At 50.3% G+C, this 26,839-nt stretch overlaps 1 protein-coding gene across 2 annotated transcripts in view; it reads right to left on the bottom strand.

The window, feature by feature from the left end:
- Positions 1-26,839, bottom strand: part of LOC138511202 (long-chain-fatty-acid--CoA ligase ACSBG2-like) — a 737,514-nt gene that overhangs the window by 515,933 nt on the left and 194,742 nt on the right. For both annotated transcript variants that reach the window (XM_069626730.1, XM_069626729.1), the window contains exon 6: positions 4,224-4,304. In XM_069626730.1, coding sequence (XP_069482831.1) covers positions 4,224-4,304 — 81 coding nt within the window. The remainder of the gene's footprint in view (positions 1-4,223; positions 4,305-26,839) is intronic.

Below are 26,839 nucleotides of genomic sequence, written 5' to 3'. Positions count from 1 at the left end.
GTGCACAAGGCCTCCACCCCACACACACACTCCCCCCTCCGCCTCCCCCCTCAACTCCCCCACACACCCTCTCCCCCTCCCGCTACCCCCACAACTTCCCCACACATGGTGTGCACTGGCATGCACCATAAGTCTACATGAAACCAGAATGACAGGCTGAACCTACAACCCTTCTCCTCTTCCGGCAGCAGGTAGACCCCTGTCCGACCTGCGCAGGTTCCGGCCAGACCTACGCAGGGGGCTGGACTTAGTGGAGCTGGCATTGGAGGATGTCCCAGGTTGTTCTGCCACCTGTGCCAGATGCATGGCCTCCATTGCTGTCACCATTTGGGTGAGAACCTGCCTCACTGCTGCCAATTTACTGCATATGTCTTTTGAGGTGGTCTCAATTGCAGATTTGAGGGATGAAGCACATTCCCTTATCTCATCCCTTGCCCGGCCACATTCCATGATGTGCTGTGTCAACAGCCCTGTCAGCTCCTCCTGCCGCTTCTGGATTGCCCTGATCCCCTCTTGGCTGTTCAGGACACTGGTGGATGTATGAGGTGCTACCGACATGGTTGGTTCCTCATGCACGGTTGGCGTGGGGCTAAAACTACCGGGCCATGACTCCCCAGGAGACAGCTCATGGCTGTTGCTGTTGTGTATGCTGGATGGGGAGAGGTGTGGTGAATGCGGGGGGCCTCTAGCGGTGGTTGTGCCATGTGGTAGAACATCTGCCTCGTCATTGGACACGGCTGCTGTGGCAGCTGTCTCCCCCACAGTACTGCTGGCAGCCGATACAGTGCCTTCAGCTCCTGTGTGTTGGTGACTGGTGTGGGTGCTGTGGTGGGGGCCGTAGTGCACATTGGTGCTGTGGGTTCTCGGGTTGTCTTGCCCTTCCACGGTATTGCAGGTTGCCCTCTTCCCCTTGATGTAGAGGGGTGGTTTTCTCCCTCCATGCCCCTGGCCTTCTTGTGTGGTGTTGCAGCATCCTCCCTGGGGTCCTGGTCATCGCTGTCTGATGGCGTGCCTGTGGGGGACCAAGAGAGGGAGAGGATTAGTGATGGGTCTACCTGCATCAGGCATGCATTGGGGTAGCTGCATTGATATGTAATGGCAGTTGATTGGCATTGGGATAGTGACATACGGGTTGCTTGGCTTTTGGGTGGGTGATGCAGGGATGCGTCTGGGATGAGACATATATGGGGTGCATCATACATGTGGACAAGATGGTTCTGTGCACTGCCTGTAGGCAGTCTTGCAAAAATATGGTTGGTGGACCCTGCTTTCCATCATTGCACTGTCAGTTCAGGGGGACATCATCGTGTTGGTCTTTGCAGTGTTACATTTGGGACACCTACCTGCATCAGCCGATTTCGGGGCTCCTCGCTCCATGTCCCCCACTCCCTCAATAGCCTCCATCCCAATGGTGCTTGCACAGATCTCCTCCCAGGGTTGCATCTTTATGGGGGAGTCCGCACCTCCACCTGTTGCCATCGCCTGCTTGCGGTTGGCCAAGAGGATGTTCCGCATGCGTAAGCGCAGGTCGTCCCAGCGCTTCCGGACATCTTTAGGAGTGCGGGGGGTGGTGCCAACAGCACTCACTTTCTGCAACACCTCCGCCCATATCTCCTTCTTCCGCTGCGCTGCAGATCGAGACATGTTGGTGGAGAAGACGACATCCGCATGTTCTTGCAGCATCTTGGCCAGCATGTTCAACTCCTCTGGTGAGAAGCGCTCCTTGCGCAAGCGCTCTGCACATTTTTTGAGTGCCTTGGGGTTTGTGATATGCTGCAGGTAGTGGTAGAGGTGTGGTAGGGGTGTGGTGTTGAGATGGCTCCTGGTTACAGAGGATGGCAATGGATTGTGTTTTTAAAGATGGCCGCCGTGCTCTTTCCCGTTCATGTGCGATGACGCTACTTCCGGTTCCACTAATAGCGGTCACCGCTAATGCCTATGGCCTGGATGGCGGTGGAGCTATCTGCGCTTCACGCAATGCCGGTAAGGGTGATTCTTCGCCCTTTTGCGGCAGGGCAGAAAGGTAATTACCGACATGGCGCAAAGCTGGTGCCCGCATACTCGTAATCTCCCTCTAATAGCGGCCTTGTGGCAACACGGACACAGTATTTGCTCCATGCCGGTAAAGGCCGTACCTTACCTCCTAACTCGTAATGAGGGCCATTATCTTTCTGTATGAATGGAAATACTGTGAAGGCTTTCTCCCTGACTTACCAATACAACCTCATAATGAAAGATTTAAAAAGACTTTATATAAAGTTGGCATCCAGAGAACTCTGCTGCCTCGAGAGCGCTCTGCAAACAATACAAATACATGGGATTATAAAGTGCAACAGCATAATTGATGACATCATTAACATAGGGTATTACATTAGTAGAGAATTGGTTGGGGAACAATGTTACATATAGTAGTGTAGGCGCTGCTTCTTCCGGATAGGCTGCCCATTTGGTGGGAGGGTGAGTGTCACGAGGTCCAGCTGACTGTTTCCGGGAGGGGTGAGGGTTAGGTCACGGCGAGATGGCGTCGACACTAACTAAGCTGGCCTGAGAAACTACCACTGGGCATATAATAAACAACAATCATTAATGTAAATCTTTGCAAACCTATGAATTGCATTCACCTGATTACATCGTCTTTCATTGGGACTTTTATGCAGTACAAGGTTTAGGGTTCTTGTCCCCTGTGATAACCTGGGTGACGGGTGGTTCTTTACACTTCAAGGCAAGGGGGGAGTATAGTGGCATATGTTAGTTTTAGGACACAATATACTACAACAGAGGTCTGCATTTAGTTGGGGCACTCTGGGGTGGGCTGCACAGCAGGGTCACACTTCTGGTACATCAAGAGAATACCTTAGGAGGGCACAGGGTTACATTGGCAGTAATTTTCCAACAGCGGGTCAAGAGGGTACGAGCAGGTTTGTGGAGATGGATGAGCCACAGGGCATGGTCCGAGCCGGTTCACACACGGGACATTGATCATAGAGGAAGAATGATACGATACAGTTTACTATTTGTTTCAATTATTCCTGCACATCTGTGAGAAAGGGATTTGTGAAGTTTTCAGACAGTGGAAGAAAAGGTGGGGGCCATGAGCGCGTTGTGTGCAGCGCTGCAGTGGGGAGAGAGGCCTTTTCGTAGTATCAGAGTGAGGCCTAGTCCAAAGATGGAGTCGATGGCATACAAAATGGAAGCCAAGTGTATCTTGCAATAGCCCCACCTATTCTGATGTTAGCATAAGGGCAATGGAGGCGTCCATCGCTAGTGCGTGAGCAAGTGGCTTCGTTTCATGCAGAATGTGCGAGGGGGGCCCAAACGACCACTCACACTCACACAATACTCAACCAATGGCACAATGTCCGATATCTCTGGTTGTGTTCTAACAAGCCAAAGCCTGCAGTAGACTTTACTAGACTCACTCTCCAAAAACGATTTCTCTCCATTGGCTGTATAGATTTTCCAACCAAAAACATTCCACTCACCCCCATTTGGAGAGGTGTGCAAGAGGGGACAGTTTCACCAGTACTGGAGTGAGTGAGATTTTGGGTGGACCAGTTCAAAACATGATAAAGGTCAGAAATTACATCAAGAAATACAGTTGCTCATTCAATGCCCAGGTAAGACTTTTGACATTGGCGTATTTCACATACTGTTTAAAGCAAGGCACAGATGATTTAGCTGGCTACACTATAGTTGTCGGGTGCTGCAGGCTCATGGAACGTGTGGCCGAAAGGTCCTAATGACTGTGCGTGAACATTGAACTAGGGAATTACGTTTTGGTTATTTAAGGTTAACACTCCAAAGTCTTAAATAACTCTTACTACAATGATGTCTTACTTTCTGTGATGTCATCTGGGCCAAAGATCATGTTAAATGACTTCCTGTGATGTCACTTGCACTTCATGTCACTTTCACTACCCCTGGCACGCTGGAGAATGGATGGCCCTGCTCATACCATTGGAAAGGGGTGTCTGCTGATTTCTGATCAGTCCTCTCAGTGATGCAGAGATTCAAATGCTCTCACAGTGGTAATAATGGATGGTGGGACTGGGTGTCAGAAGAGCACAAGCATTTCAGAGCTTCCACAGCTGGGCGATAGTTATCCTAAGGTATATGATTAGAAGAAACCTGTTGAGAGACACTCTCCTACTGGACAGACCCGTCTCTAGTAGCTTTAGTAGACGGGGGAGGTTAGGGCAATGAGAATGGTAACACTGTCTTACCGTGTACAGGTTGGGTCTCTTCTCCCTTAGCTCCGGGCCGTACTGCACAATGGCCTTCAGATGGGGCAGCTGGCTTTGTATCTAAAAGAGACATGCAAAGAGCATGAAATAATCACATACCAAAGTGGAGTAAAGCACAACATGATAAAATATTGCCAGGTATGACCTGTAAGGAAAGAGTACCTTCCATTCACGAAGAAACAAGATAAATTACAGAAGTCCAACATACAAACAGTAAGTAAATACAGTGAAAAGGCCTTCAACTGCAAGTGAAGATGATAGGTTAAAATCAGGGAATCACAAACAGTGTTATGGGAATTACATGAACTCTATGGGAAGCCTCTGCAGAGAAGATGGAAATCCTAGCAATGGAAATTAGGTTAGGGGCCACCAGAACGGACACTGGCGCAATACAAAAAGTAGTCGTATTGCGATGGGTGCAAAGTTAATTCATTGAACCATTTACCTTCTTGCCCATCGTCCATCGAGTTCTGTTTTTTCCGGTGATTGATAACGATGCTTCATCTGATATGGCCAGTGAGAGCAGGAGCCAAGATCACTGGGCAGTGACCGGAAGGGAAGATTCTTGAAGGATTAAATCCCTTTCCAAGGATTGCACAAGATGTGCAAATAAAACATTTTTCTGAGGGACCCTCACCAACAATGCATCTCATCACATGACACCGAGGCCTGTGACATATGTCAGATCGTCACCCAAAAAACTCACCAGGACGGGCACAGAAGAAAAAAGGTGGCACTTCTGAGATGAGGAATCCATCAGGACAGCCCCAGCCTCTCTGGACAGGACTTCTAAAAAGCATGCTCCAGTGAAAAGGAGAGCTTCCTCAGTGGAAAGGGGCATTGCCCCTCCCCCTAAGATCACGTTCAGAGGTGAAACTGAACAAGGGGACTCATCTAGTGTCAAGAAGCACTCAAAGACTAGGGTAGCCACTCCTTGTTGACAAAAACTAGTCAACAGTCAAGCCAATCCACATCTAAGACATTGTACACAAGCTTGTCCATGACAGCTACTTCTGCAACTCATTGCTCGTCCACGGGAAGATCTTCAGCACTGCCTATGGCTACCAAACCAGCGGCACAACCATCATCAACAGGCTCTTTGATGGCTATCCCATCGTTGATGTGTGGTGACAGAATGTCGAAGAAGATCAGTAAACGTTTGATGAAAAAATAGCTATCTACAGGTGGTGCAGCATCGTCAACGAGTAAGCACTTGCCACTGTCTCACTCGTTGACAGGTATAGCACCACGCATGGATCACACCTCGTCCATGAGCAAACACTTGTCTACGTCAGACTTGTCAACGGTGCAGCACAGCTTGTCGATGGACCATTGCTTGTCCACTGCGAAAGAACAACAACCCCCAACAACTTCAAAACCCAACCATAACGTAGTCAATCTCTCCAAGGAAATGACAGAACTACTAGACATCATTCTCCAGGAGGACTGTACCCAAGGATTGTCTCTTTTGGCAGACACATATGCAACCACCGGAGGATACAGATGACCCATTTCAACCCGCCCTTATGCAGTCTCTGCAAAATATCCTGTCAGAGTTTCAGAGAAGGAAAAGAGTTCACTTAATGGATGCGGCCACAAATTTGCAGTCCATTCCGCCGCCAGTTCCTAGACAGAGAAGCCCATCTCCCTCAATCTTATCTAGACCACGCTCCAGCGCATCAGACCCTGCAACAGTGCCACAGTGAACAAGCGTCTCACCTCCTGCATCAACTAGGGCAAGATTGACAGTCTCTACGGAAGACCCTTATTCATGGGAGAACCCAGTGGGTCCTATACCGTTGGTTCTCAGATAAGGATGCTCCCGTAGATTAACCAGAAGAGGGAGATATTCCACAAGACTCACCACATGAAGAGTCTTGTGGAAAGGGATGATTATGTCATCGCCAAACAAAAGAAGCGGGACTCCCAGGTAGAATGTCTGCACCGGATGATGTAGACTTGCTAATTTTTCAAGCAAAAATTAGCAAGGCTGTGCAGATATTTTATCTCCAAGTGTCGAAAGAGGAGCAGAATTCAGTGCTTTATGAGCACAGGGACAAACGGGGAAGAACCACAACAGCCATAGAGATACTGGATACCATATGGGAAACTGATGACACTTAATTATCATTTATCCACATAGGTGACGACAACCCGGCAAGAGAAGACATTTCGAGGTGGAGCAGAGGCTATACCTCTCATAGATCAACTACTACTGATGAGACGGCATTGAGGTACCAACATTCCTCCACAAAATACAGTGCTCAAAGGGGCAAACAGTGCTCAGGTCAATCACAGACCCCAGATGACTAAGCATTCCTGACTTTCCATTGGATCCTTTCCAGCCCTGCACACCTGGGGGTAGAGGGAGGGTGAGCCGCCACGTACATTACTGGCAAAGAATTACATCAGACAAATGGGGCTGCAGATGGTGGCCGGGGGCCACATGCTAGAAGTCTTAACATCACCCCTAAGGTCACTGTGAAAAGGAAAAGACTGCCTCATGTCAGCTCAAGTTAGAAGCAGGCAAGCTGTTGGAGAAAGCAGCCATAGAAAGGGTTCCACACCAGCAAAAGGGGAAAGGGCTGTATTCCAGTGTTTTCCTCATAAAGAAAAAGAATGGGTAATGGTGCCCTATCCTCAATTTACACCACCTAAACAGGCATGTGAAGCGCATCAAGTTCAAAATGACCACACTGTAACATGTCATACCTTGGATTCGGGAAGGCGATTATCTGGTAACTATAAATTTGGAAGACACCTACTGCCATATACCAATTCATCCTGCACACAGACACTATCTAAGATTTGGTGGGACCATCACTACCATTTATGGTTGCTCGGCCTGAGATCAGCGTCCATGGTGTCTACAAAGTGGCTAGCTTCAGTGGCTTGTCCGGTGTGGAGGTGTTTCCATACCTAGACAACTGGCTCAGAAAGGCAGTCTCAGATGACCAGGCAATCCAAAGTGTCAAGCAGGCAATGCATGCCATCAACACATACGGATTCTCTAAGAACACTGCAAGAAATAAGTTGTAACTCTGTTGCAGACAACCAGATTCCTGGTAGCGGACCTGGAAATATCCATATCTTGCATAAGCCCATCCACTGAACGAATTACGCCACTGTTACTACTCGTGGAATTGTTTATGGCAGCGAAGACCACCACTATGTGCCAATACAGGTTTTTTCTAGGCATGATGTCATCATGTTTATTGTTAGTCCCAAACTGCAGACTTAGGATGCAACATATTCAGGAGGCACATTAGACCTACATTGGACGCAGACCGCAGGCTCTTGGGAAGACATAATTCACCTGACACAGAGCTTTCACCAGCTGCTCTACTGGTGACGCGACAAGGACAACCTCTTACAAGGCATGCCTTTTCAGTCCCCAACATTAACCCCTATCTTAGGCTGGACGCCTTCCTCACAGGTTGGGGAGCACATCTAGGCAACCTACAAGCGAAAGATACATGAACAAATGCAGCGACACCTGTACACATCAATCTTTTGAACTACGAGCAATCAGGTGGGTGTTGAGATCGTTTCAGCCAGTCCTGAAGGGCCAAGAGGTAATGGTGCACAGACAACACAATGTCCATGCACTATACCAACATGCAGGGGGGTACAAGATAGACTCAGTTGTCAACGGAGGCTCAGAACTATGGTAGAGGGCCCTCAAGAAAGCGATCCAGATCAAGATAAAGCACCTCCCTGTGAAAGATAACATCTTAGTGGATCAGCTCAGCAGACAGTACTCCGAGTCTCACGAATAGGAGCTGGACAGATGGGAACTCCAACGAGTTCTCAGGAGATGGGGGTCTCCACCGATCGACTTCTTCACCACCAGCGTCAATGCCAGATGTCCTCTCTTTTGAGAAGATACCCAGAGCCAGGATCTGTGCAGGATGCATTCTCCCTACCATGGATCAACACCTGCTTGTATGCATTCCCACCAATCCCCTTGATATCCAGAGTGATAAGGCGGGTGCAGGAGCAACCGTGTAGGATGATTCTCGTGTCCCCAGCCTGGGTACAACAGATATGGTACCGGACCCTCTGGAGGATGACATGCAGGATGCCCATATGCCTCAGGATGCATCATGCACTGATCACGCAATATAACAGCCAAGTACTCCATCACAACCCTCTTGCTCTCTCTCTCCGATTCGGTTTCTGAACTGCGAAGACACTCTAATCTAACTATACCCGAGGAATGCTGAGATATCATTTATGCAGCAAGAGCACCCACCACACGCAGAACCTATGTCAAAACGTCAGGCTGTTTATCAGTGTAGTGTGGTGCACATGACCTAGACCCATTGAAAGTCACGGTGGACCATCTGTTCATCTTTTGGCTATCACGGCCTATGCAAGAAGGCCTCTATCACTGCCGTTTCTCTCTGACAAGCAGTCAAAACCTTTCTTAAAGCCCTGCTTTGGAATCTTTTCCACCGGAGCCACGACTGCTGCCAAGTTGGCGATTCAACACAGTTCTAGCGCCATTAGTGATGGCCCCCTACGAGTCCATTCACAAGTGCAACATCAAGTTCATTTCATGGAAGGTGGCATTCCTGGTCACCAAAACCTCAGCCATTAGCGAGTTGTAAACATTGTGTGTAGACCAGTGTTTACCTTTTGTTTGTTCTCTTAGTCATCTGTGAGACTGCTTCAGGTCAAAACCTGTGAATCCTTGCAGATAGTTCTCCCAACTTTCTTTGGAAACCACACCACATCAGCGAAGTAAAGCTTGCACTCCCTAGACATTTAAGGCATCCTGAACTTTTACGTAAAACGCACAAGTGTCTTTTGTGCGTCTCCAAGAATATTCTTGGCATTTGCAGGACGAGACAAGGGCCAGGCCATTTCCAGTCAAGGTGTCGTGCTGCATCATTGGGTGTCTGGCTGCATCACTCACTGCCAAGAAAATAGGGGAGATTGCCTTCCATGCCCAGTAACCGGCCACTTTACTAGAGGAAAAGCAGCCACTGATGCATTCCATGCCGGGGTATCCATTAAGCACATCTGCAGGGTGGGCACATGGAGCACACTCCTCATGTTCTCCCAGCATTACTTCCTGGAAGAGGACGCCAGATGGGAATCTGCTGTTGGCCAGGCGGTGGGACATCATCTATTCACATAAGGTAGAAGTAGCTTTGCCCTCCTTCCCTTAAATTTGTAAGCATGCAGGAGGGGAGATTGTAGAGGGGAGATTATAGAGGGTAGAAACATCTTCCTGCATGTAGCACTGCTTGGTTTTCTATTCTAGCATGTGAATCTATCAAATATCCAATGCTGCAACCTGTGATTGTATTTCTCCAGCATTTGCATCTTCTATAGATTCACATGCACACTCCCATCCCCAACCTCCACTGTGATGCTGCACCAGCAGCTTTTGTCACTTATCAGTTCATCAGTCACTTGACTGAAGGCTCAAATCAGAAGATGGCTGCCTGGGGTGGTTCTAAAGCCCTGCCACCTCATTGTATATAGGCAAAAAGAACCAAAATGAGGTGGATGGGCTAAAAGGAAGAAGCCCTGAAGCCGTTATTAGCAATGTCCATTGCTTTGTAGGTGATATTTCTTTGACCAGGGACTCACGGTTTGACGACAGGGAATCATTCAAACATGTGACTCTATGAAAGAAACCAATGCTGGAGAAATTCAGTTACAGGTAAGCAACAAAAACATCTTGCACCTTTCAGATCTGCAACTACAAAACAGGAAGTTGATATGATTTTCATCTCAAACATAACTCTCACATGCAAAGAGGCACCTTTGGAATAAATGGAACATTTTACAAATGGGGCGCTCACTCTTACGCCCCCGACCCAAACACACATACCTTATGCAGTCACCACCAGAAGCCAGAGAGGTACCAAGGATCAGTAGGACACCACCTAAACCCCATCACCCCGCACCTCTAGTAGCCCCTGGTCCTGTATCTGTAGTCCTAAACACTGTCAAAGGTCTGTGTTGTAGACATGCCAGTGGAGCCCTTCATTGTCCCAGTGTTCATGGCGGTACTCCCTACCCAGTGCCTACAGTGGCCTGCACCTCCCGCAGGTATCATTTTGTTCCTCTCTAGGAAAGTACTCTGTTATAGGTCCCGATCCTTCTCCAGGAACTGTTTCATACTCAGAGACTAACCAAAACCTATAGGGTTGAATCTTTGCTTGATGTACATACAAAGTGACCCAATACAAACCTGCCTTGGGGCACCCCACCTAACCCAATGAAACCATGTGTCTCCCTACAACAAACTACTCAAAACCTAATATGTACATTGAATTTACATAATATAAATATTTCTTACAGCATATCTGCTTATAAAAGTACCAAATATAGGTAAAACAAAGAGTAATAACTATCCATATACCAAGTGTAATTGAAACAGTCTGTAAAAACCCCAAATACAGTCATTCAGTTCAGTTTCCTATGCACTCTCATCAAAGAGAAACATATTGTAGGTTTCCAATTTAGTACCAGTGATTGATTTTACAGTAGAAATGATTTGCAAAAGTCCTTACACCTATTTAATAAGATAGTAGTGTTCACACAAGCCAAATTATAATATGTCCACATTGCCGCACAGGGAATCCTACGGTTCAATAAGAGCCGTAGCAGTGGCTGTGCCACTTGCAATGGCCTTTTCCTAAGGCCATCTCCGGATGTCTCTTCCGGTACCATCTACCATCTAGGGACTGGTACGCATGGGCATGCACAATGCGATCTTGGCCGCATACACAATCTGCCTCTATTGCATTTGGATCCTATTAAGATGGCCGCCGCTGATACACAAGGACTAGCAAGCACCCAGCCTTCCCTCAACACTGTGTGCCCTGATTGGATGCCCCTGCCCTTATCAAGCTAGGAGGTGCTGCCGGCCACTTGCAAAAGCCTTTTGCTAAGGCCATCTCATAGTGTCTCTGCCAGTCTCAGCCAACGAAGTAAAGATGTGGAGCCTAAACCCTCTGCTACTGCCTGCTCCCTGCTCAACGACAGGATACAGTGCTATACAATAGGTGTTGCGTGTGGCCCTTTTAAGTGTGGGCCTCTGAGTGGGCCTGTTGCCCTTTTAAGAATGAGTGTCATGACTTTGTCATGATACTCGTAAATAAAAGGGGCTCTGCTGGCACGAGACGGCAATGCAGCAGAGCCCCAGGAAACAGCAACTCGTGTCTGTGTCCTTATTGTGTGCAGTTTTGCCCTGTGACCACGGCCTGCTCCAGCAGCCTGGCCTGGTTGCTCGCAGAGCCGCGGCTGCCATGTGCTGCGTGTCCCCAGCCTGTGAGAGCCATCCGGTGATCTGGTTTCTGCAGGGTGATCCCTGCAGCCGGTGCGCTGTGTGCACACAGCATTAGTTCCCGAGTCGGGTGATTCCGACATGTGGGGTGGCCCGCCTCGGTGACCGGAGGCAGGCCTCCACATTGGTGATGAGGGCCGTCTGGACCCGCATGCAAGGGTGTGCCGGCTGCTAGGAGCCCGTTTGCTCTGTCTGGAAAGCACGTCGGCCGCATGTGGGGTGGCGGCGTCGGCCACTGTGTGTGGCCTAGGGCGCCGTGCTGTGTGCTGGCACAGGCGGCCTGGTGCCTGCGGAGGAGATCGAGGCGGCTGAACAAACGAAGATCAGCTGAGGTGACCCCCAAATTGTAAGCAGCGGAGGCCGCGTGCATGCGGAGCGGCATCCGCTGCACAAAGTAAGAGGGCGGAGCCTGTTAGTGGGCAGGCCCCAGCGGTGAAGGTATGGAGTAACGGCTCCTCGTGCGCCCGCTCAGCAAGGAGGGAGCGGAGGTGCTGAGGCCAGCTGGAGAACCCTGCCGCCACAGGGCAGAGGTGGTGAATAAACGAGTAACATCACGCCGCAACAAAGGAAGGTGGGAATGGCCTACGACCTCCGGGCAGCGGCAGTGAATAAAGTAAGAACATCAAGCCGCAACAAAGGAAGGTGGGAATGGCCTACGACCTCCGGGCCGCGGCAGTGAATAAAGTAAGAACATCAAGCCGCAACAAATGAAGGTGGGCGTGCCCCACGAACTCCGGCCATGGCGGTGAATAAAGAAAGAACATCAAGCCGCAACAAATGAAGGTGGGTGTGGCCCACGAACTCCGGGCGGTGAATAAAGTAAGAACATCAAGCCGCAACAAATGAAGGTGGGCGTTGCCCACGAACTCCGGCCATGGCGGTGAATAAAGTAAGAACATCAAGCCGCAACAAAGGAAGCTGGGAGTGGTCCACAAACTCCGGGCCTTTCTGAGTGACAATGTGGGACTTGAGGCCCGTGGCAGCCCTGACAAAAGGGGGCGTGGCCTACCACAACATGGGCCCGCAGTGAGTGAAAACAAAGGCATCTCGGAAGGTGCTCAAGTGCCCAGGCACCAGCGTGGTATGATCAGAGGGACAGGGGCTGGTGCTGGGGTGCCCGGTTATCCCCAGAAGGAGGGGAAAACAGATGGGAGGCTATCCAGGGGCCTGAACTCTTGTAACTCCCTGAAGGGTGGTGGCTCCTCAAGGAGTGCTTGTGCACCCTCCGTGACCTGGCCTGGCAAAGTAATCAAACCCTTGCCACATCTCCACTACCATCAAGAGCCCCAAGAGGGTAGCGGCTCCATAAGGAGTGCTTGTGCACCCTCAGGGACTTCCAGATTGGCTTGTCGAGCCAGGGGCCCATCAATAGTGAGCACAATCTGTGGCACGCCCAGTAATCATCATGGGGGATGAGGAGAATGAAGTGGTATGTCGACAAGGTGGTCAGCTGGCACCCCTGTATCCAGGGTCGGACTGGGACAAGAAAAAGGCCGGACACCCAAATAAAAGTGGCCCACCCCTCGCCTAAGAAAAAGTGGCCCTCAAACCATCATCAGTTCTCGACTTTACAGAAAATGCTACAGAAATGGACGGTTCATGTGTCTATTGCATGTTATGTTTTGTGTAAACGCTTGAGAAAGGGAAACATTCCTTTTGTTCTTTATCACACAGCTACTTATTTTGCAGAACCAGACTCAAGGCATGTCTACTCGTTGCCACCAGTAATGAAAATAGAGTTACATTAATAAGCAGTACAGCCAAATGGTGCCACCGGAAAGTACCTTGCCAGTTCTATTTATGCTCAAATATTACATGACAACACAACTCATAAAATAACATAACTTTGCATACAGTTCTGTGACAGGGTCCACAGCTCCGAGGCGCAGGAGTGGCATGAACCAACCACCCCCACTGCAGATATGGGACCTGCAAGTCGATGCTTATACGGGGCTCCACAACCCCAGCAGGGAAGGAGGGTTAGGGTGACGGTGGGGTTTGGGACCTCCGTGCCCAGGGGCCATCTTTGTGCCATATTAGTTCAACCTTAGGTGAAATATACATTAGTAGGCATTGTGAACATGTATACAGTTGTTGGGGGAAAATAGTTGTGCAGCACATGCATACATATCAAATGTGCATACTGACTGAAAGGAGGACAGCACAGGGGCAACGTGCTGGTCTTGGAAGCACGATTATGCAGAAAATAAAAAAAGGTTTGACTCTCTGACCCGCGCTTAGAAACCAAACTCAGGTATTACAAGACCAATAAAAAAAAAAGGAACCAGTGCTTCCCTTGTAGGAGGACGGTATTAAGTTGCATCCTCTTCTAATCCATTCCAATTGCATCAATCTAATAATATGTATTATTAATTAATGTCCCAATTTAGAGGTAGTCAATGAATCCCCTTAGGAAGAATATTCGGCCTTGCATTCATTTGGACCCATGTCTGTTTGCAACCAGAAATCGGTATAGCTCAAGGACATGTGGGCGCACATTAGGCACGGACATGGGCATACTGGAAGGCATTTTCTGATGCTGCGCTTTGTTGTTAAATCACCCTCCTTGCACATTGCGTATCATGCCGTGTGTCCTCATATATCTCTGGGAGGCATCTTTCTGCTAGGCTTGGGTTCAGTGCAGCCAACTTGGTTCCCATTGGCATGGGCAATACCAATGCCCTTTGAGAGTATATAGAGACAGAGTCTACCAATCGAGGGGAAGGGTGCCCTGTAGGACCTCCAAAGTTATGCAGAAAAGGAGTCTGAATAATACTTCCTAAGGAGGAGTCAGGTGTCATTAGAAACATATAGTGGCTGGCAACTGTGAGGGATGAAAGCAGGCCTGCCAAGCGTCCTATGACTGGCTAGCGAAAGCCTCCAGCTACATCAAGACATGGGTGCCAGCAGCCTCATGGCGTGCTGGGGCCGGGTCACCTTTAAAAACGTCACCTGTCCCACCAATCAGTGCCTACGTCTTGAAAAATAACGTTTCCAAGGGGGCGTCCTTGTCGTGAGCTTCTTATCTTTGTAACCCTACACATCAAATGTCATCCGTTGCCTTTAAAAACGTGGCAACATTATTTTCGACTAAATTGACAATGTAAACAGCAGCAGACATTATGTGAGAATCTTTTTTCTTACTACACGGCTGCTTAATAAAAACGGCGCTTGTTTTTTCGACATGGAACATTTGGAAAAAGGTTAGCCAAATTAAACACATCCGCCAGAAATTGCTCTAGGCTGCCTTCCACTCCATAATCTGTGCAGTTGGAGAAAAGCAAAACACATGTGCCCACAAGAACCACTGCTACCCTAACAGGGTTGGTCAACTTAAATCCACTTGGTCGCATCTGCTCTGCACAAGGTTATAGCCGTTCCCAGGCCACCATTGGCGAAATGTAGCCCGGCACCATGGGTACGGCCAGCTTGGGACCCGTATGTCTGGGCACACCAATGACGCTCTGAATTGCAACACTAAAATGGGAGGGGTGGAAATCAATAGTGGAAAAGTGCATTATTTATAACCACCTGCGTCACACGGGCATGGCTCGCTTTAATTATATTTTGGTCGGGGGGGCGCTGTTGCGCCGAAACAAGATGGCCACTTAGGTTGAGAGCTCCGGACGGGGAGAGCGAATAAACCTCGCTTCCACACCGTTAACTCTGCACATTCGACTGGAAAACGCTGGTGCCTCTTCTTGAGCCGCTCTGATGCACCCCAGCGAAATTCCGAGGTTTAACGCGCCCTGGGCACGCAGCTACATCTACTGATCCTTCCTGGGCTGTGCTCCCTGCTCCCCCTGCCCCGCGGCTCCGAGGTCCGCGGCTCTCTCCGCCACTTGAGAGCGCGGTGCTGCGGGCCGCAGTGGGGGAGGGGCGCCGTACCCCCTGAGGCGTGCTGTGCTGCGGTGGCCGGCGGGGCTCCCTCCCTTGACCCTGGCCCCTCCGTGTGAGGCCACCACCCTTCTCAAGACACCGAAGCGATCCGGAGGTCTTTCAGCTTCGGCGCTGCCTACTTACTCGCCGCGGCTGTTCCTTTGGCCTGCACTTCGTCTTCCTCCTCTGCCGCCCGCCCCCCCTCTGGATCACTGCTTCTGGACAACTTCAAGGTAGGAGGCCGGGGGGGCAGGTGAGACTAACGCCGAGGATCCCTATCTCTGCTGGAGTGATCCCTTGGTGCCTCGCTGCCCGCCTCCCTTCACTCCCTCCACCCCCGCTTGATCAAAGAGCCCCTACCTGCTCTGGACGGAGGCGGCTGGCGCTGGACCCCCGACACTGGGAGCCGCGGCGGGGTTCCCCCTCTCTGCGGCCATCAGAGACACCTGCCCGGGTCGCGCCTGGGCCCCGCCGCACCGCGCCGTTGTTCTATCTCCTGCTGACATCCCCCTCCCCCCTATACTCTTGTTGGGGAGGCCCAGATACACGTCCTGTGCTTAGCATATCTGCACTGTGAGGCCGCCTGCAAATACCCCACTGCGTGCGCCCACCGCAGTGCCAGGAACTTTGACGCTCCTAGAGCCATGCAGCACAACAGCTGAGCCAATTTGCAACATTTCATTGCTTCCTGAACCTATCATTCTAAACTATCGAAGTGGATCCTGTAGTTCCTTGCTGCTTCACTGTGCCCTGGCGCTGCGCGGCGTGGCTACTCCACACCCCCCTGTCCGGTGACTGAACCTTCCCTGGGTAACCGCCTCACCCTACCCATACCTAGCATTTCACTGGGCCGTCTCTCATGAAGCCCCACGGCCGCTGACCCAAGCCATCTCTTTCTGCACTACCTCAGTGAACCAGCAGCCCATTGGTACCATCACACCGCAGCTCCCTGGCGGCTGCGTCTGTCGCGCCTTGATCCGGCGGAGCCTTGAGTGATCACTTCAACGCTGCAACCAACGAACCTCATCAGCATCCTCGTGCTAACCCATCACAGGGCCTCCAGTGACGGAGTATCTGATATCTTTGATTGGAAGTTTATCCTTGGGTCCCGGGTGCCATACACGTCTTATCACCATGACCAAGGGTGCTGGGGCTGGTAAGAAGCAAAGCTCTTTAAACATGTTTGTTAAAACGCCCTCCAAGCTGCCGACTGAGCCCCCAGAGGAATCACCAACTGTTTCGACTTCGGCTGCCCCAGACGATTCCCTGAAAATGCTTGAGTACATGCGAGAAGGCTTCACCACGCTACATACTAAATTAGACGATATGAATGGTACCATCTCCTCTATAAAGGCCCATATCGAAAAAACAGACAGCAGGGTCGCTGAGGTCGAGACAAGGGTCGGCGCCGCAGAGGATGATCTGGGTTCTCTTCCTGCCGCTGTGTCTACTCTTACCAGCCGGATCTCGGCTGTTGAGAGGAAAAATGATGACCTCGAATCCCGCTTTAGCCGGAACAACCTCCGCATTGTCGGCGTGCCGGAGGACTATATTAAGGAGCCCATGGAGGACTACGTGGAACATCTCCTTCTAACACCCCTTGACAATCCTAAGCTCTTGTCACAATTTGCAGTGGAAAGGGCTCACCGCTCCCTGACCGCGAAGCCCAGACCAGGGGCATCGCCCCGTCCCATCATAGCCAGAATCCTAAATTTCTGCGATCGGGACGCCCTTCTGCGAGCGACCAGAGCCAAGGGGAGCTGTGTCTTGGAGCGGCGAGGATACACCTGTACCCAGATTTCTCTGTTGCGGTGCAACAAGAGCGCAAGACCTTTCTTGCAGTCAAAAAAAGACTTCGAGACTTGAGAGTTAAATACTCCATTTTTTTTCCCGCGAAACTAAGGGTCGAACATTCTAACCAAACATTCTTCTTCACTATTCCAGAGGAGGCCTCGAAGTTTATAGACCAGCATATTCCGGGTTGACCTGCTCACCGTCAATACTAGATTTATCTCTATTATGGTTATTGTTGTGCCTGAGCTGCATATGGGATCGCCTTCGGCTGGTCCCCCCCATAATGCCACTCACCAAATGGAGTTTATTGGTTGTTGTTTTTGTTAATGTTGCTCCATTTATCCTTTGCTAAAGTGGCCGTACAAGCCGTATGGTTATTACTGTTCGGAGACATTTGTCCTCTTGATGGATTCCTAGCCTGGTAACTGTCCCACTGTTGCCGCTGCGACCCCGACGAGTATACCCCGAGATCCTGACCCGACCACTCCGGGTCTACAATATGCATTTATGATGGTGTATTAGTGTCCATGGGTACACTACTATGGTTCCACTCATCCTTTCCCTCACCACCATGGTCTCTCCATACCTCGCACCTACCCCGAACACCCTGGTTAATCCTACTGCATTGCAGAATCTCCGTCCACTCTCCCCTGTCCGGTGCGCCGTCGCCCGGCTGCCAACAGACCCCCAGGCGTAGATGCCTAAAAGTCCATGTTTGCTCTGATTTGGTTTGGGTTTCACCCCTCTGATTGGGGGAGGGATGTGGGTGGGGATGGGGGTTGTGATGTTATGGTTAAAAAAGTCTTGACAGTCGCCGGAAGCACACCCTGCACACAGCAGTACGTCTTGTATATTTGGATAGGGGTCCACTTATATCCTGTGTTTTCAACTTCCTTTTGCGGATAATCCCCTTGCAGAAGTACCACCAACACCCCCGGGGTTATGGCTAGCACCGACCTGACCTTTATGAGCTGGAATGTACGGGGGTTAGGTAATTACAAAAAAATGCGCCAGATTCAGCTGCATGCAGAACGTCACAGGGCTAAAATCCTATGTTTACAGGAAACCCATGCCCGCTCGGAGCAGTGTGAACTATTTGCTAAACGATGGGGACCCCAAAGGTACTATACCAACTATTCCATTCAAAGCCGGGGTACTCTTACCTTGATACACAAGAGCCTAAAGTTCACATGCCACCCCTCTCACATAGACACTCTACTCTTGGTAGATATGTACTGATCATTGGCACCCTGCAACACCAGGAGGTAGCCATCCTAAATATATACGGCCCCAATATTGATGACCCTGATTTCTATCTACACCTGGCGTCTCTCCTTGAAGGCTACCCCTTGATCCCCATTTTGTGGGGCGGTGACTTTAACACAATACTGGATGTCACCCTAGATAGATCAGGCTCTAGGCCTCGTCAGCTATCCAAAGCAGCATATGCGATCCTTACAACACTTCCCCGCCTGGCACTAGTAAACGCTTGGTGCCTAATGAACCCAGATGCCCTCACATACTCATTTTACTCCTCAGTACATGATTCGCACTCCAGAATAGACATATGGCTTATAATGTACATGCTGGTCAGGTGCCTGTCTCACCTGGCCATCCTTCCCAGGACACTATCAGACCATTCACCGGTACTCATCTCCTTAAACTGGGGACCAGACGTTAACAGGACTAGACAATGGAGGATGAGCCCTCATTCGCTTCTTGATCCAGTCTTCACAACCGAGCTCGAATCCTCCATTGAGGAATTCTTTGAGATCAACACAAACTCAGTATCAACACAAACGGTACTCTGGGAATCCTTTAAAGCACACACAAGAGGAATCGCCATTTCCAAAGGATGTGGCATCCTGAAGGAAATCCGTGCAGACATTGTCGCTAGCGAATCGGCCCTGCCTGCCCTCGAGTCCCAATACGCACATGATCACTCTCCAACCACTCTAGCGGCACTGGGAGCGGAGCTGGATAGGTTCTGAGGCCTTGCCGAGCGTGAGGTTAAATTTCTGGACTCCCCACAATCGGCGAGGAGATACGGTGAGGGCGAACGCCCCGGCCGGATGCTGTCTAGGCTGTTGCGTCGCGATCTTGGAGCCCCCAACATCCCGGTGATAGTGAGGCCCGACGGCTCACTCGCCACATCCCCTCAAGATATCAACTCTGAGTTCCTCTCATTGTACACCACCCTGTATGCAGAGGCCGACGGCCCCCAGATCTCAGAAATTGACTGTTATTTAGAGAATCTCCCCCTGTCAGTCCTGTCGGCCGACGCCAGCTTCTCCCTTGAGAGACCTCTCACCATGGAGGAACTTGTCGAGGCCATTGAATCGCTGGCGTCGGGGAAGGCCCCTGGCCCGGACGGGCTCCCCACGATTTTTATAAACAATACAAGACCCACCTGGACCCACACCTGCTGATCCTTTGGGAAGAATCGTGCAAAAGAGGAATACTCCCCCCATCTCTCCGTGAGGCACTGATTACGGTACTCCTCAAACCTGGTAAGCCCCCCCACTCAGTGTGGCTCATACCGACCACTATCCTTGATCAACAGCGATGTTAAAATATACGCTAAGGTCCTAGCCAACCGCTTAGCCCCATACATGTCTCACATCATTCATCCTGACCAGGCGGGATTCGTCCCGGGTAGATCCACGTCCTTGAATTTAAGAAGACTCTTCAATGTGATTAGCAGGATAAGCCCGGCCACACAGGCGGTTGCAGCTACTCTGGACATGCAGAAGGCATTTGACTCGGTATCGTGGAAATACCTATGGAGAGTCCTTGTGAAGTGCAAATTCGGCCCTAACTTCTGCACCTGGATTAAGCTGCTCTACACCGATCAGTCGGCCAGGGTCCGCACGGAGGACAGGTGCTCCGCTCCCTTTCAGGTATTTAGAGGCACACGTCAAGGATGCCCCTTCTCCCCTCTCATTTTCGCCATAGCCATGGAACCCTTCGCTGACATGGTTCGACAGTCACACTCGCACAGGGGATTGTGCACAGCCGGCAAGTCATATATAGTCTCCCTCTACGCCGACAATGCCTTGTTATACATCCGTTCCCCCGAAACCAACCTCGCCCCTATACTAGCAGACGTTGCCCGTTTCAGAGATATATCTGGTTTGAAGGTGAACTGCTCCAAGTCTGCCTTATTCCCGCTTACTGACTCCACGCAACCCCCCGCGGATTTGTGTGGGTTTAACTGGTCCCCATCTAGCATCACTTACCTGGGGGTGGTGGTCTCCCGCCACACGGCGCAGCTTCGCGAAGACAACTACCAGAATTACCTAACTAACTTGGCTACGAAAACCTCCAGCTGGGCCAGGCTCCCCATTTCACTAGCAGGTAGAATTGGAATACTCAAAATGGTGGTATTACCCCAATTACTCTACCGATTTACTAATCTGCCGGTGTGTCCTGGGGACGCGTTTTTTCAAACACTACGCTGTATAAACAACTCCTTTCTCTGCCACTCAGGGGCAATCCGCCTCAAACTGTCAACACTGACTGTTCCCAGGGAGCTGGGTGGGTTTGGTGCCCCAGACTTCCTCAGATTCTGGGTGGTAGCCCAATCCCAGTTCGCCGCTCACTGGTTCAACACTGTTGATCCTCCCCTGCATGTTCGCCTGGAGAAGCTGTCAGTCTGTGACCGAGTGATCGGCTCCCTAATCCTCAAGCCAACCCCCCCCTGATTCAGAGTCCACTAACCCCATAGCTAGCACATCATTAGCATTGTCCAAACTCTGGGCAATGGTCGACGTAAGTTACCCATTCCACGGGGACCTGCCATTATGGAATTTCTTCCCTGAGGTCCCACATATTCCTCAATCAGTGGTTTTTCACTGGGCGGATGCCGGCTTCTTGACACTCCGTGATGCCTACGAACAGGGGAACTCCATTGAGTGGCCTGATCTCCCTGTCTCTCTCAGGCGCCGGCCCTCAGTGCGGTTACAATACTCCTCACTCTGTCAGAATCTTAAATCCAGATACCCAGACTTCCCCTCCTTGCCTCCCGATGAAGCGATGGTGGCAGAGCTCTGCTCCTTTCTCTCCTTCAGGGGTAAGGTGTCCAGGCTATACTCCCTTTTGCAGACCAGAGCAGCTCCCGCCTTCGGTAAGCTGAGACATAGGTCGGAGGAGGACCTCAGGGTCGAGATTACTGATGAGAGATAGGCCCGAATGTGTAGCCGCACTCATGATGTATCCTACAATACTAAATTTAAATTAATCCAATTCAAAGTGCTACACTGGTACCATCATACCCCAATAAGACTTCATCACATGTTCTGCAGCGTTCCTCCCAGCTGCCCCAGGTGTGGCTCTGATCAAGCCTCTTACATCCACATGCTATGGCACTGTCCCCGCCTGACCAAATTCTGGTTGGATATCTGCTCCACACTCTCAGACATCTTAGAACACACTATTGCCCCCACCCCGCTACATTGCCTCTTCCATGACCTCCCTTGGCTGCCCCGCGACTCTAAGAAACTGGCAGGTCTCTGCATGCTGTTGGCAGTTCGCTGCATATTGTTATGCTGGCTCCGCCCTAGGGCTCCTACCTACGCACAGTGGCTTAGGTCAATTACCTGGGCACACGATACTGAGGAGGCCTGGAGCGCGTTACAACACCCACATTCAAGGCCGAGAGATATTTGGCGGAAATTCCGAGATGATATTTCTGCCATGGACACGCCGTCAAATTCGGCATCCTCCTCCCCCGTTGGTTCCCCTTAGATGTTCACCCCTGGGAAACTGTTGTTATTACGCTACTCGCTTCCTAGCCCCGGTATGTATCTCAGTTGAATCAAGATGTACTGCTTAATATATATATTGCTTGTTTTTCTCTTGTTGATGGTGCCATGTGGCTCCTATTGCTTTCTGGTGCTTTGTCAAGTCAAATAAAAAAAAATTGTAACTTTTTTTTTTTTTTTAAATTATATTTTGGTCGACACTCAAAAATACTGGGTCTTACTCTTACCTTAGCTCAGTCAGGGCCGTCTCTCCATCTCTGCTGCCAGGCTGTGGCGCGCGCCTGTGGCTGTGGTTGGGTGGCTGGCTGTGGCCTGTGGGGCCGGACTGGAGTGGCTGGCAGGCTGCGTGTGTGCCCTGGGGCTGGCCCCTGACCTCAGCCTACTGCTGGAGTGGCTGCTGCTGTGGTCCTGACTCCTGTGTGGACAGTGCAGGTGCAGCGCTGGTCCTCCTGCTGTCACTGTGTGCGCGGGCAGTGCAGCGCTCTTTACAGGCAGCTCCAGTCCAGTCCAACAACTCTGACTTCCTGTCTGACAGTGTCAGAGACCCAAGGCCCAAACAAAATATAGCCAGTCACCGACACACGACCTGTGACTGAGGCTGGCAGCACGGAGTCTCGGCGGCTGCTGCATTCGCATTTTCATTGGCCTTCCCAACAATGGCCCGCCTGTTCCTCCGGCGGCCCCCCGGGCAGGCACAACAAGTTGCTTTCAACTTTGAAGTGCAACAAATGTGTTGCCTCCTCAAAGTTGAAAGCAACTTAATGGCTAGGCCCCGCCGAGCCCAGCCCTGCAGGCAGCCTCCAGGCTCCAAGCCTGCTGCACCAGCCTTGGTGTTAGAAGTTCACTTCACTTCGCACTGTCTCAGCTGGGCTCGAGCAGCACCGCACAGCAGCCGCAGCCCCCAGCCCCCTGGAGTGGCGGCACCATCGGCGCACTTTGCAAGCAAGGCTGCCTGATGCATGCATCGTAATTTATGATGCACGCATCACATCATGCATGCAAATGAAATCAACCATCAAAGCAAGGTAACGTTGTTACCTTGCTTTGATGATTATATGCTGCCCGGCCCTAGCCCAACCACCCCCTCCCCCTGCAAGAGAGTGCAGCAGTAGATCCGCCGATGGTGCCGCCCTGGTTGCAGGCGTGCGTGGGTAAGGCAACGGCAAGGGAATGTGGAATCAATAATCTAATGCTGCGCACGTCCTTTCCGCCCCCGCCGCAGGCACACACTGACAGTCACACTGTCTCACTGTGCACTGTGGTCTGCAGGTGGGCCAGGGCGGTGGCAGACAGTTGTCTTGTGTGACTAATAATGAAAACAATTTAATAATAAAAAACAATTAAAAAAACAATTTAAAAACAGCCCAGCCCAGGAAACCGGCCCCGGGTCCTTAAGGTCATTCGGCCAGTGGCCAAATGACCGATAGGGCCAATCCAACCCTGCCTGTATCCCTTCAACATGATAGGTGCAACTGCCAGTTTAGGACCCAAGTGGACAGCTTGGGTAGAAAACCTGGAACTGTATTTTGAGGCAGTGGAAATCAAGGATAGGGCGAAACGTCCAACCTCCTGTACTCAGCCGGCCCGGCTGTCCAGAGGCTGCTTAAGACCTTGTGGCCCAGAGACCAGTCATGTGGCCACCACAATAGGTTAGCCCAAAAGCCAGCCATCCGAACATGAAGCCAACAAATCTACCCGCCCGCTCAGGCTTACATGGGAAACAAATAACACTGTTACGCCCTGAGCCTATTCCTCACTCCAGCCGCACCCTTTAAGCACAGGCTCGCCCACCCCATTTCAGACGCATCACCCACAAAAAATCCTGCAAAGATGAACACGCTGCAGCCTTCCTCCTCAGCTGCCTCAGAAGCTCTAATAATGCATGAGCTGCCACCACGGGTGTACATGCTCCTCCAAGATGTCCAGTGCACCCTACCATTAGCTTTACAATCATGCACGAGTCCACCCGACCCAAAACTACCTGCCCGCAACGCTCCAACCCTCATAAAAAAAGGTCCAATCCACCACTGGCCGTACTTTAAAAGACAACACCATAGAAATGTCTGCCGCCTACCCTCCGCCCCGCAAAGCCTTAAATCCAGAAACACCATCCTGAGACTCCTAACATACCAGCTATCCGGACCTGTGTATCCCCATCCAACTTTCTCAAGGAACCACTATCTCAGAGTGCGTACAGTGCACTGAACCAGAGCTGAATTCGGTACCATTGTAGGCAAACCCTCTCAGGCAGCCAGTGTCGGCACGAATGTGCCAGCCTACCCTTTTCATTAAAAAACTGCCCGTGAGCATGCCCCAACGAGAAGGAGATGACCTGTACACAGCCGTCCCAATGCCAGTGCCGTCCCCTGTTTCTCCAAAGTCACTGTACCCATCATAGAACTTAATGCAGCCAACTGTATGCCTACAATCTGTCCTCATCCTGCCAATGTGCACAACCATCCTGGCCACAACACCTCGATCTACCACAAACAGGCCGCCACCAACCAACACCCAAACATTGTATAAATAACATCATGAATGTCACAAGCACAGATTTGACTACCAATCTGCAAGGTGGCTGCCGATTTGCAGATTTGCAGATGTCTATAAGTAAGCCCCCAACTCAAATGTGACTGTGAGCACAAAGGCTATAAGTGTTTATCCCCATCTTGCATCTAGCCACACCAGCAGGGCGTGTAGCCCAAATGAAGAGGTTTGCAATACGGCCTTTAGCCCGAATGCTGATGCTGATACTAAAGTGTGTTGCCCTGTGAATACTCTGCATGTTTGCAACCCGATGCCTGACCATAATCTTGCCCACGCCTCTAGTCACATTGCCACTGCCAATAAGCCAACTATGAATGCTAGTAGACATGTATTAAATATTACTCACGTAAATGTCATAAACTCTGTTCCCCATCTTGCATCTAGCCACACCGCCAGGGCGTGTAGCCCAAATGAAGATACAGCCTTTAGCCCTAATGCTGATGCTGATACTAGATTGCTGCCCTGTGAATTTCTTGTATGCTCACAACCCAATCGGTGACTATAACCCCCCCAAACCTCCGACCATGGCCGGTCGGCCGGTAGCCAGGCATGAACAAGCAAACCATGGTTCAACAGTTGCCATCTTGATGCAAACTGCCATACATCTCACCTGAAGCCAAATACCTTTGCTACCAACAATGTAGGTAAACCCCACCCCCCCAACCCCCAGCCATACTGTCACAGCCGGTCGCGCATATGTTACTGCCATTACCATCACTCTTAGCCTTATCAAGAATGAGACAACTGGTCACCCTCCAGCTCCTAACGTGAACATACATGACCAAAGCCGAATTGCGAACAATGCCTACCTGTCAGGAATCTTGTCCATGACACTGGCCTTTGCCATCAGGCAAAACCAGCTGCTTCTTATAGCAGACTATTGCCAGGACGTGTGTGGCAGCCTAGATGGGCCTCGGGTATGGACCACGATAGGTCCAATACATATACATGCATACAGAGTTATCCCTTCCAAGATGGCAGCATTTGTAGAATATCCTGGGCTGCAGACATATGGCCGCCATGTCAGACTGTTGACCTTCTCATACCTAGAGTGCAATGGAACACTTGTTTTCCTGAGGATCTTACTGAAACACGCGGTGGCAAAAGCCATGCGTTTTACAATCCAGAATTCCTCGAATCATGACTCATGCCCAGGAATCCACAAAGGATGCAGACCCTGCGCATGGCCATAGTTAATTAGCCAGGTACACTGAATTATATTGATCGTTGCGAGTGCAACGCTACCAGAACTTGTTTTGTTAATCACGTCGCAAGAAGCGGCGTCAGTGGAGTTCTAAGTATTCTAAGCCGCTACTGCAATTCCTGCAGTAATTGTTTTCATTTGTGAAGAAACCTGTCCCCTTCACATTTTCTTCCCCTAACAACCGGCACATGGAACACTTATGATTCCCTTCCCTGCAGCATCTGCATGTGGAGGCTCACCTTGATTAAAGGGAAGACCGCCAAGTTTACAGCATCCCGGACCAGATTTTGGTTTCTTATTACGCTTGTCCCACATGTAACTATTTGCTGGCATTTAAAAATACTAGATTCCAGGATTGTAAAGCAACGATTTTTGGAAGGTCTCTTATCAAGTGGATTGACCACCCACAGTAGGTACTAGTCTGTACATGGAGTTAACATGCTGTAGGGGAAAACACAGGTCCCAATGCTTACCATTGTCCCCTCTGATACTTCCTGTGTAGATTCCGGTTGTTCAAAGCTGAACCGGTCCCTTCCCAGAGAGTTCCCAGCTGACCCATCAACTTCATCTTGGGACAACAAACCACCAGCAATCTCCGAAATGTGGCTACATGAGGCATCAGGTCAACACTATCACTAGCTATCGCACCGGGATACGTAAACTACTGTAAAGATTGACCAAACCTTAGAAGAGGCGGTGTTGCCCTCCTCGCCAAAGAGTCACTCACTTTTAGACAACTTGACACCAACCTAGATGTGACACCAGCCTTGTGTATTTTGATACAACACAGAGGCAAACCTTTAACATCCGTTTGCCGTGACACAAACAAATCGATGCAGTTAGGCTCTGATGAATCAAGTCTGAATGTAAGCACAGTGTAAAATACTAATACCTAGTCGACTTTATAAATATAGAAAACATCTTTTAGGTTGTGAATTAAAATAAGAAAAAGACAAAAAACTAAATTATGTGACATCTGTTTTTCATGTACACTGCAGTTTTCTCCTATGAACATTATATCTTGGGGGAATTAAGCGCAAGTCACTTAGAATGCTTTAGCCTGCTGAATAGAGGGACTTCAAACAAAAGAAGAATCACA

The sequence above is a fragment of the Ambystoma mexicanum genome, chromosome 6p (genome assembly GCF_040938575.1).
Source record: "Ambystoma mexicanum isolate Mex_15411 chromosome 6p, UKY_AmexF1_1, whole genome shotgun sequence".
NCBI lineage: Eukaryota > Metazoa > Chordata > Amphibia > Caudata > Ambystomatidae > Ambystoma > Ambystoma mexicanum.
The sequence above is the reverse complement of the archived record's forward strand: the minus strand, read 5'-3'. Positions and strand labels throughout refer to the sequence as shown.